The sequence below is a fragment of the Scyliorhinus canicula genome, chromosome 5 (assembly GCF_902713615.1).
Source record: "Scyliorhinus canicula chromosome 5, sScyCan1.1, whole genome shotgun sequence".
In the NCBI taxonomy this organism is placed as follows: Eukaryota; Metazoa; Chordata; class Chondrichthyes; order Carcharhiniformes; family Scyliorhinidae; genus Scyliorhinus; species Scyliorhinus canicula.
Window position 1 is genome coordinate 125,972,852 of NC_052150.1, and position 13,101 is coordinate 125,985,952.

Below are 13,101 nucleotides of genomic sequence, written 5' to 3' on the forward strand. Positions count from 1 at the left end.
CTCTCACCGCTACCCTCAGTCAAGCAGGAAGACCGATAGCGTTTTTTTCGCGCACCCTCACCACCTCCGAAATTCGGCACTCCTCAGTCGAGAAGGAGGCCCAAGCCATCGTGCAAGCCATACGGCACTGGAGGCACTACCTCGCTGGTAGGAGGTTTACCCTCGTCACTGACCAACAATCGGTAGCCTTCATGTTTGACAATACTCAGCGGGCCAAAATCAAGAACGATAAGATCTTGAGGTGGAGGATCGAACTCTCCACCTATAATTACGATATAGTATATCGTCCTGGGAAGCTCAACGAGCCCCCAGATGCCCTGTCCCATGGCACATGCGCCAGCGCGCAAGATGACCGACTACGGGCTATCCACGATGACCTCTGCCATCCGGGGGTCACCCGGCTTGTCCACTATATCAAGGCCCGCAACCTGCCCTACTCCACCGAGGAGGTTAGAGCCATGACCATGGACTGCCAGATCTGTGCGGAGTGTAAACCGCACTCCTATCGACCAGATAAGGCCCACCTGGTAAAGGCATCCCGGCCCTTTGAGTGCCTCAGTATCGATATCAAAGGGCCCCTCCCCTCCAATAACCACAATACATATTTCCTCAATATTATTGATGAGTTCTCCCGCTTCCCCTTTGCAATCCCACGTCCACCGTCATTAAAGCCCTACATAGTGTCTCCACCCTGTTTGGTTTCCCCAATTATGTCCACAGTGACCGGAGCTTATCGTTCATGAGCGACAAACTGCATCATTATCTGCTCAGTAAGGGCATCGCCTCGAGCAGGACTACCAGTTATAACCCCAGGGGAAACGGGCAGGTGGAGAGGGAGAACACGACGGTCTGAAAGACCATCCTACTGACCCTGAGATCCAGGAATCTCCCAGTTTCTCACTGGCAGGAGGTCCTCCCCGATGCGCTCCACTCTATTAGGTCCCTACTTTGCACGGCCACAAAGGAGACCCCTCATGACCGCCTATTTGTCTTCCCTAGGAGATCCACTTCAGGGGCCTGGCTTCCGTCCTGGCTGAAGACACTGGCGCCAGTCCTACTCAGAAAGCACGTCAGGAGCCATAAGTCCGATCCACTGGTAGAGCGGGTCCAGCTCCTACACTCCAACCTCCAGTACGCTTATATCGAACACCCCGATGTCTGACAAGATAGGGCCTCCCTCCGGGACCTGGCGCCCGCCGGTTCCACCACCACCACCGCCGCCCCTCCACCATATCCCGCCCAACCTATCGTGACCAGCACCCCCGCCCCTGTATGGCCCCCGCACTCCCTCCCGCCCGCCATCCCACCTTCACCGATCCACAGGAATGAAGCTCCAGAAGAGACGCTCCCGGAGTCCACGTCTGTTACTTCTACTCATGTCTCGATTGAATTGATGGTCGCATCATGCCCAGAGCTAAAACTCTAGTATGGTGCCTTTTCTCGCTCAATCTGAATTGAAATTCCAGCAGTGGGGAACAAAGAGAACAAAGAACAAAGAAAAGCACAGCATAGGAACATGCCCTTCTGCCCTCCAAGCCAATGCCAACCATGCAGCCTATCTAAACTAAAATCTTCTACACTTCCTGGGTCCGTATCCCTCTATTCCCATCCTATTTATGTGTTTGTCAAGATGCCCCTTAAATGTCACTATCGTCCCTGCTTCCACCACCTCCTCCGGCAGCGAGTTCCAGGCACCCACTACCCTCTGTGTAAAAAACTTGCCTCGTACATCTCCTCTAAACCATGCCCCTTGCACCTTAAACCTGTAACCCCTAGTAATTGACCCCTCTACCCTGGGAAAAAGCCTCTGACTATCCACTCGATCTATGCCCCTCGTAATTTAGTAGACCTCGATCAGGTTGCCCCTCAACCTCCGTCATTCCAGTGAGAACAAACCGAGTTTATTCAACCGCTCCTCATAGCTAATGCCTCCTACCAGGCAACATCCTGGTAAATCTCTTCTGCACCCTCTCTAAAGCCTCCACATCCTTCTGGTAGTGTGGCGACCAGAATTGAACACTATACTCCAAGTGTGGCCTATCTAGGTACATGGATTACGGTGGAATGATGATGTGTAGATTAATTTGTTCTTAATCTGGGACAAAAGTTCGGCACAACATTGTGGGCCGAAGGGCCTGTTCTGTGCTGTATTTTTCTGTGTTCTATGTTCTATGTTATATGCCTTGGCAATATGTCGTTGTCCTGATTGCAATATAACTATTAATGTCAGTGGTAACATTTTCAGGTTGTAAGTGAACAAAGAAAAAACAGTTTGGACAATGATGCCCTATCAATTCCGATGAGACGAGGCTAAATGGCTGCTGTTCGGAGAGCACACACATTTATACTCCGCCTACTGGGCGGAGCCAGCAGGCAGGGATCTACCCCCGTACCTGTAGTACAGGGGCCTTACCGTAATACCAATATATACAATATAATACAATAGTGGTGACTACCACATTCACCCCCTGTTAAAAATGAGTCCAGCGGGGATGGTGGAAACTATATACATACAGATTAGTTTTAAAATTACAGAGAAGGTTACAAATTTAGAAGATCGGGCACCTTGATCTGTCGTTGAGACCGCCGCAGTGCTGGTGGCAACTCAGGCGTCGGCTTGGTCTTCATTGACTCTGGCAGCATGTTGAAATCCTCTTCATGCCCAGGTGGGAGCAAGGGGAGGACGGATTGTCCTGGAGCGGGGGCTGTGGCGGGGTGCGCTGGGGGGAGGGAGGGTGGTTCCAGGGCAGAGGGGAGGGTGTGTGGGAACCCAGCTGGTGCCAGGTCCCTGAGGGAGACTGTGTCTTGGCGGCCGTCAGGGTACGCTACGTAGGCGTACTGCGGGTTCGCGTGGAGTAGCTGAACCCTCTCAACCAACGGGTCCATCTTGTGGAGCCGCACGTGCTTGTGGAGGAGGACGGGTACTGGAGTTGCCAGCCACGTTGGGAGCGGAACCCCGGAGGTGGACTTCCTGGGGAAGGCAAAGAGACGTTCATGGGGGGTTTCGTTGGTCGCGGTGCACAGGAGCGACCTAATGGAGTGAAGTGGGTCGGAGAGGACCACCTGCCAGTGGGAGGCTGGGAGATGTCTGGACCGGAGGGCCAGCTGGACGGCCTTCCAGACCGTCCCATTCTCCCGCTCCACCTGCCCGTTTCCCCTGGGGTTGTAGCTGGTCACCCTGCTCGAGGCAATGCCCCTGTTGAGCAGGTACTGGCACAGCTCATCGCTCATAAATGAGGAAACCCGGTCGCTGTGAACGTAGGCGGGTAAACCGAACAGAACGAAGATCGTGTTGAGGGCTTTGATGACGGTGGCAGACATCATATCGGAGCATGGGACGGCAAAGGGAAATCGGGATACTCGTCGACCACATTAAGAAAATACGTGTTGCAATCGGTGGAGGGGAGGGGCACTTTGAAGTCCACGCTGAGGCGTTCAAAGGGTCGGGAGGCCTTCACCAGGCGCGCACGGTCTGGCCGGTAGAAATGTGGTTTACACTCCGCGCAGACCTGGCAGTCCCTGGTGATAGCCCTGACTTCCTCGATGGAGTAGGGCAGATTGCGGGACTTTATGAAGTGATAAAAGCGGGTGACCCCTGGGTGACAGAGATTTTCAAGCAGGGTCCGGAGTCGGTCCACTTATGTGTCGGCACATGTACCTCGGGACAGGGCATCGGGGGGCTCGTTGAGCTTACCGGGGCGATACAAAATCTCATAATTGTAGGTGGAGAGCTCGATCCTCCACCTCAAAATTTTATCATTTTTGATCTTACCCCGCTGTGTGTTGTCAAACATGTAGGCAACCGAACATTGGTCAGTGAGGAGAGTGAACCTCCTGCCGACCAGGTAATGCCTCCAATGGCGTACAGCTTCAACGGTCGCTTGGGCCTCCTTTTCAACGGAGGAGTGCCGAATTTCAGAGGCATGAGGGGTGCATGAAAAGAATGCCACAGGCCTGCCTGCCTGGTTGAGGGTGGCGGCCAGAGCGACATCTGATGCATCGCTCTCGACTTGGAAGGGGAGCATCTTGTCGACCGCGTGCATCGCGGCCTTGGCGATGTTGGCCTGGGTACGGTTGAAGGCCTGGTGAGCCTCGGCCATCAGTGGGAAAGCGGTGGAGTGGATGAGTGGGCGGGCCTTGTCCGCATAGTTAGGGACCCACTGGGTGTTGTACGAAAAGAACCCCAGGCATCGTTTGAGGGCCTTGGTACAGTGGGGAAGGGGGTGTTCCATGAGGGGGCACATGCGATCGGGGTCGGGCCTGAGAACTCCATTCTGAACCACATAGCCAAGGATGGCTAATCAGTTCATGCTGAACACGCACTTCTCCTTGTTATATTTGAGGTTGAGGAGAGTGGCGGTGTGGAGAAATTTGGAAAGGTTAGCATCGTGGTCCTGCTGGTCATGGCCGCAGATGGTGATGTTGTCCTGGTACGGGAAAGTGGCCCGCAGTCCGTACCGGTCAACCATTCGGTCCATCTCCCGTTGGAAGACCGAGACCCCGTTGGTGACGCCGAAGGGAACCCTAAAGAAATGGTAAAGGCGGCCATCTGCTTCAAACGCAGTGTATGGGCGGTCCGTCTTACGGATGGGGAGCTGGTGGTAGGCAGATTTCAGGTCCACTGTCGAGAAGACCCGGTACTGTGCATATCAGATATGCGTGGGAGAGGGTACGCATCGAGCTGCGTTACCAATTGATGGTCTGACTGTAGTCAACGACCATCCTGTTTTCCTCCCCGGTTTTCACCCCTACCACTTGGGCTCTCCAGGGGCTGTTGCTGGCCTCGATGATACCTTCCCGAAGCAGCCACTCGACCTCAGACCTGATGAAGGTCCTGTCCTGGGCGCTGTACTGTCTGCTCCTGGTGGCAACTGATTTGCAATCCGGGGTGAGGTTTGCAAACAGGGAAGGTGGGTCGACCTTCAGGGTCGTGAGGCCGCAAACAGTCAGGGGTGGTAGGGGCCCGCCAAATTTCAGGGTTAGGCTCTGGAGGTTGCACTGGAAGTCCAGGCTGAGTAGCAAGGCAGCGCAGAGGTTGGGGGGGACGTAGAGGCGGAAGCCGCTGAACTCTATGCCCTGGATGGTGAGGGTGGCAATGCAGTACCCCCGGATCGCCATGGAGTGGGATCCGGAGGCCACGGAAATTCTTTGGTTGGCGGGGTGTACCGCGAGGGAGCAGCGCCTTACCGTATCGGGGTGGATGAAGTTCTTAGTGCTCCTGGAGTCCAGAGGCAGGATATCTCGCGCCCGTCGACCTTCACCTTTGTCAATGCGTTCGCGAGGTTGTGCGGTCGAGACTGGTCGATCGTGACCGAGGCGAGACGCGGCTGCTCGTCGGCGGTTGCAAGCGATGAGTGGCTCGATGAGGTGCCCGATAGGCAGGGTTCCTGAGGCGGGTAAGATGGTCCACACGTGTCCTGGGGCAGGCAACATGGCGGCGCCCATTGGTTCTGAGACAAGCAAGATGGCAGCGCCCATGGGCCGCACCTGTCGTGGGTGGAGCAAGATGGCGGCACCCATGGGCGGCACGTGGTCTGAGGAGAGGAAGCTGGCGGCGCCCACTGGCCGCACATGGGGGGTGCCGGGACAATAGCGGTGATTGAGCGGGCCTGGCACACTGCAGCGAAATGTCCCTTCTTGCCACAGGCCTTGCAGAGCATGCTCCGCACCGGGCAGCGCTGCCGGGGATGTTTTGGCTGTCCGCAGAAGTAGCACCTGGGCCCCCCGGGGTTGGTTGGCTGCCGCATGGCGCAGGCGTGGGGTTGGCTGGGGGCGGTCGCTGATGGGGTCCACAATGTAGTGGCCGCTGGTGGGTTCCACGATGCACGGGGGGGGTGGGCCGTGCTGTTGGGGGCATAAGCCTGTACGTCGCGTGAGGCGACTGTGAGCGAGAGCGCTAGTTTCTTAGTCACCACGAGGTCAAGCGTGGCCCCTTCTAAGAGGCGCTGGCAGATGTAGTCAGACCCTATGCCCGTAACGAACGTGTCTCTCATTAGCAGGTTCGAATGTTCAGTGGTCGAAACGGCCTGGCAATCACAGTCTCTCACCAGGGCGAGCAGGGCACGCCAGAAATATTCCACAGACTCCTCGGGAAGTTGGCGCTGCGTGGACAGGATGTGCCTGGCGTAGATCTGGTTGGTCTGCTGAGCATAATTCTCCTTCAGTAGCACCATGGCCTCTGCGTAGGTAGGCGCATCCTGGATGAGGGGAAAGACATTGGAGCTCAGCTGCGCGTACAGAATCTGGAGCTTCTGTGCCTCTGAGATTGGGTCTGACGCAGACACAATGTACGCTTCAAAGCAAGCTAGCCAATGTGCAAAGTCCTATTTGGCGTTGTCTGCTTGAGGATGCAGCTGCAGGCGATACGGCTTGATGCGGAGGTCCAACTCAGAAAAATCTCTGTAATAAATTGATGCACTATCAGTTACGACGAGACGAGAGGAGAATGTAATCGAGGTTTTATTACACAGAGTTGTGTGGCCTCCTACAGCAGTTGGCAAAATGGCTGCTGTTCGGAGAACACACACATTTATACTCCGCCTACTGGGTGGAGCCAGCAGGCAGGGATCTACCCCCGTACCTGTAGTACAGGAGCCTTACCGTAATACCAATATATACAATATAATACAACAGTGGTGACTGCCACAGACAAGTTTTCTTATTTCTCAGTTTCATTTTAAGGTGTATAAGACCAGTTGAGACCAGAAGCCCTCTTTCCCAGTTTTTACTGTTTTTTAAATTCTGTTTGAGGAACACAAATAGACCGGTGAAGCTCAAAACTGAAAAAAGGTCCCAAAGGCCAGTAAGCCGGATTGCTGGATCTACCAGGTCCAATATGCGGTCTCTGATAGAAATATTTATAATCTAGTGTTAGCCATCTCTTTTGGTGTGTTTAGAACCTTCCAGAGACAATAGCACCTCCCTTCATTTACCTTGATTCACTTTGATAGAGAAAGTGAGAGATAAGGCAACCTGAGTAAAAAGAGCCCTTTGAGTTTATTTTCGCCTCCCTGTGTTTGAATCCATCACCTCAAACTCAAATTATATTTTGATCCAATTCCAAACGCATACATTGTAGAAGCCGCACCGGGGAGACAGCAGGAACATGGCAGGATAGAAGTGACTAGTTTATTACGGTAGTACTACCACCACTACCACTACTATTACTAGCACTACTACCACTCTACTACTACTACCACTACTACCACTATTACTACTACCACTACTACTACCTCTACTACCACTATTACTATTACCACTACTATCACTACACTACCACTACTACCACTATGACTACCACTACTACTACTACCACCAATATTACTACCACTACTACAACTACTACTACCACTACTACCACTACCACAACCACTACTACTATCACCATTGCAACCACTACTACTATTACTACCTCTACTACTACTACCATTACTACTACCACTACTATCACTACTACTACCACTATTACCACTATTACTACTACCACTACTACTGCTGCTACTACCATTGCAACCACTACTACTATTACTACCTCTACTACTACTACTACCATTACAACTGCCACTACTTCTGCCACTACCACTGCTACTACCAATAGTACCACTATTACCACTACTACTACTACCACTAATACCACTACTACTACCACTAATACCACTACTACTCTTTGCACTACTACCACTACCACTACTACCACCATTGCAACCACTACTACTATTACTACCTCTACTACTATTACCATTACTACTACCATTACTCCAACTACTACCACTAGTACCACTATTACTACTACCACTACCACTATTACTGCTACTACAACCATTGCAACCACTACTACTATTACTACCTCTACTACTACCATTACTACTACCACTACTACCACTACTACTAGTACCACTACCACCACTACTACTACCAATCCAACCACTACTACTATTACTACCTCTACTATTACTATGACCATTTATACTACCACTACTAATGTCACTACCACTACTACCAATAGTACCACTACTACCACTACTACTACCACTAATACCACTACTACTACCACTAATACCACTACTACTATTTGCACTACTACCACTACTGCTACCAATACTACTACCACTACTACTACTACTAGTAGCCACTACTACTATTATTACCACTACTACTACTACCACTACTACTACCACTACTACCTCTACTACTACTACTACTACCACTGCTACCACTACAACCACTACTACTACCAGTACTATTACTACCACTACTACCACTACCAATACTACTACTGCCACTACTACCAGTACTATTACTACCACTACCACTAACACTACTACTACCACTACTACTACCACTTCTACTACTACCATTACTACTACTAGCACTACTACCACTACTACTACCACTACTACCACTACTACTACCACTACTACTACCACTACTACCACTACTACTACCACTAATACCACTACTACTACCACTAATACCACTACTACTATTTGCACTACTACCACTACTGCTACCAATACTACTACCACTACTACTACTACTAGTAGCCACTACTACTATTATTACCACTACTACTACTACCACTACTACTACTACTACCTCTACTACTACTACCACTGCTACCACTACAACCACTACTACTACCAGTACTATTACTACCACTACTACCACTACCAATACTACTACTGCCACTACTACCAGTACTATTACTACCACTACCACTAACACTACTACTACCACTACTACTACCACTTCTACTACTACCATTACTACTACTAGCACTACTACCACTACTACTACCACTACTACCACTACTACTACCACTACTACTACCACTACTACCACTACTACGACCACTACTACCACTACTACTGCTGCCACTACTACCACTACTGCAACCACTACTACTACTGCTACCACTACTACCAGTACTACTACTACCGCTACCACTACTACCACTACCATTGCAACCACTACTACTATTACTACCTCTACTACTACTACTACTACCATTACTACTGCCACTACCACTGCTACTACCAATAGTACCACTATTACCACTACTACTACTACCACTACTACTGCCACTAATACCACTACTACTCTTTGCACTACTACCACTACTACTACCACTACTACTACTACTTCCACTACTACTACTACCACTACTACCACCATTGCAACCACTACTACTATTACTACCTCTACTACTACTACCATTAGTACTACCACTACTCCAACTACTACCACTAGTACCACTATTACTACTACCACTACCACTCTTACTGCTACTACTACCATTGCAACCACAACTACAATTACTACATCTACTACTGCCATTACTACTACCACTGCTACTACTACCACTACCACCACTACTACTACCAATCCAACCACTACTACTATTACTACCTCTACTGCTACTACAACCATTTCTACTACCACTACTACTGTAACTACCACTACTACCAATAGTACCACTACTACTACTATCACTAATACCACTACTACTAATACCACTACTACTATTTGCACTACTACCACTACTGCTACCACTACTACTGCCACTACTACTACTACCATTACAGCCACTACTACTATTATTACCTCTACTACTACTACCACTACTACTACCACTGCTACCTCTACTACTACTACTACTGCTACCACTACAACCACTACTACTACCAGTTCTATTACTACCACTACTACTACCACTACCAATACTACTACTGCCACTACTACCAGTACTATTACTACCACTACTACTACCACTTCTACTACTACCATTACTACTACTAGCACTACTACCGCAACTACTACCACTACTACTATCACTACTACCACTAATACTACTACTACCACTACTACTACTACCACTACTGCTACCAATACTACTACCACTACTACTACTACTAGTAGCCACTACTACTATTATTACCACTACTACTACTACCACTACTACTACCACTACTACCTCTACTACTACTACTACTACCACTGCTACCACTACAACCACTACTACTACCAGTACTATTACTACCACTACTACCACTACCAATACTACTACTGCCACTACTACCAGTACTATTACTACCACTACCACTAACACTACTACTACCACTACTACTACCACTTCTACTACTACCATTACTACTACTAGCACTACTACCACTACTACTACCACTACTACCACTACTACTACCACTACTACTACCACTACTACCACTACTACTACCACTAATACCACTACTACTACCACTAATACCACTACTACTATTTGCACTACTACCACTACTGCTACCAATACTACTACCACTACTACTACTACTAGTAGCCACTACTACTATTATTACCACTACTACTACTACCACTACTACTACTACTACTACCTCTACTACTACTACTACCACTGCTACCACTACAACCACTACTACTACCAGTACTATTACTACCACTACTACCACTACCAATACTACTACTGCCACTACTACCAGTACTATTACTACCACTACCACTAACACTACTACTACCACTACTACTACCACTTCTACTACTACCATTACTACTACCAGCAATACTACCACTACTACTACCACTACTACCACTACTACTACCACTACTACTACCACTACTACCACTACTACGACCACTACTACCACTACTACTGCTGCCACTACTACCACTACTGCAACCACTACTACTACTGCTACCACTACTACCAGTACTACTACTACCGCTACCACTACTACCACTACCATTGCAACCACTACTACTATTACTACCTCTACTACTACTACTACTACCATTACTACTGCCACTACCACTGCTACTACCAATAGTACCACTATTACCACTACTACTACTACCACTACTACTGCCACTAATACCACTACTACTCTTTGCACTACTACCACTACTACTACCACTACTACTACTACTTCCACTACTACTACTACCACTACTACCACCATTGCAACCACTACTACTATTACTACCTCTACTACTACTACCATTAGTACTACCACTACTCCAACTACTACCACTAGTACCACTATTACTACTACCACTACCACTCTTACTGCTACTACTACCATTGCAACCACAACTACAATTACTACATCTACTACTGCCATTATTACTACCACTGCTACTACTACCACTACCACCACTACTACTACCAATCCAACCACTACTACTATTACTACCTCTACTACTACTACAACCATTTCTACTACCACTACTACTGTAACTACCACTACTACCAATAGTACCACTACTACTACTATCACTAATACCACTACTACTAATACCACTACTACTATTTGCACTACTACCACTACTGCTACCACTACTACTGCCACTACTACTACTACCATTACAGCCACTACTACTATTATTACCTCTACTACTACTACCACTACTACTACCACTGCTACCTCTACTACTACTACTACTGCTACCACTACAACCACTACTACTACCAGTTCTATTACTACCACTACTACTACCACTACCAATACTACTACTGCCACTACTACCAGTACTATTACTACCACTACTACTACCACTTCTACTACTACCATTACTACTACTAGCACTACTACCGCAACTACTACCACTACTACTATCACTACTACCACTAATACTACTACTACCACTACTACTACTACCACTACTACCACTACTACGACCACTACTACCACTACTACTACTGCCACTACTACCAGTACTACTACTACCACTACCACTACTACCACTACTACTACCACCATTGCAACCACTACTACTATTACTACCTCTACTACTACTGCTACCATTACTACTACCATTACTACCACTACCACTACTACCACTACTACCACTAATAATACTACCACTACTACTACGACCACTACTACCACTACTACTGCCACTACTACCACTACTACTACCACTACTACTGCTACCACTACTACCAGTACTACTACCACTACCACTACTACTACTACTACTACCACTACTACCACAACTACTACCACATCTCCACTACTACCACTACTACCACTACTACTACCACTACTACTCCCTGCCCCCCAATTACCGGGGGAGTTCATACTCAGCTGTATAAGGGAACAATCTAATGGAGCACAGTCCTTGGCTCCCAAGGGGGTTATAACATACATAATTGCAGTTTCAATCAATTAGATTAAGGTAATTACACTTCTTGTGCCACATGTGAGCCCTGTTTCATTTGTACCTGTGAAAGAACTGTCATATCTCACCCTCACCAGTGAGCGTCTCTCTGTTTACTTTCAGCCAATTAGTTAACAGAAAGATAAGGTTATATAAGAGCTCAGTAAAAATCTTTACAATTTTGAACAATGTTCTCAGATACTCTGGCCACATGTAGCAAATGTTATGCTGTTGATTATTACAGCTGTACAATACTGAGTTGTGTGAAAGTTGTAGTAGTGGGTATGAGTATCGATGTCACTCACTGGGTCACCATTTATCATTCATCCCTAATAGAGCAAGGAAAAATCAACTATTTCGCTGTTAGACAGGAATCACACTTCAGGCTGCGACTATGTTGAGCAGAATATAATTCAGTTGGTTGGTTTTTTGGTGATCTGGAAGCTGAAGGGCCATTTGCTCAGCAGAACAAGAAAAATAGTCCATCATTTGTTATCCACTCTTCCTGTTCTCACGGGGTGCCATAATTGCCTCTTAAAGATCTGCAGGGATAGCCTTCTGAAGAAAGCTGTTTGATTGCTCTTAAAATTCACACAACAGTTGAGGTGTGTGAGCAACTGACCGCGATGCATGGCTGTCAATCGAAGTTGAAATGTACAAATCTGGAAAGCTGGGATGGTGCAGCAACATCCAAAAGATTTTATTCCAATAGATCTATTGCAATTGAAAGGAATGGCATGATGATGTAAAAGGAGGGATTACAGGAGATTAGCTATGAGCCAAAAGGTCTACTCAATGTCCAGACACTGGGTTTGATTCTTCCCACCCTCACGCCGAAATCATGGCCGGCGCAGGGCGGAGAATCCACATTCACACCGTATTTGGGCCCGGCGCTAGTCCGGCAAATCTCTGGGCCCTGAAAATCAACGT

At 48.2% G+C, this 13,101-nt stretch overlaps 1 protein-coding gene across 1 annotated transcript in view; it reads left to right on the top strand.

Annotated features, from left to right (window-relative positions):
• LOC119965680 (histidine-rich glycoprotein-like) overlaps positions 1 to 11,594 on the top strand; it is a 40,841-nt gene extending 29,247 nt beyond the window's left edge. Inside the window, exons 2-5 of the mRNA XM_038796444.1 lie at positions 7,171 to 7,596; positions 8,541 to 8,696; positions 9,585 to 9,743; positions 11,381 to 11,594. Of these exons, the coding sequence (XP_038652372.1) occupies positions 7,171 to 7,596; positions 8,541 to 8,696; positions 9,585 to 9,743; positions 11,381 to 11,594 (955 nt within the window). The remainder of the gene's footprint in view (positions 1 to 7,170; positions 7,597 to 8,540; positions 8,697 to 9,584; positions 9,744 to 11,380) is intronic.
• Positions 11,595 to 13,101: the final 1,507 nt, after the last annotated feature.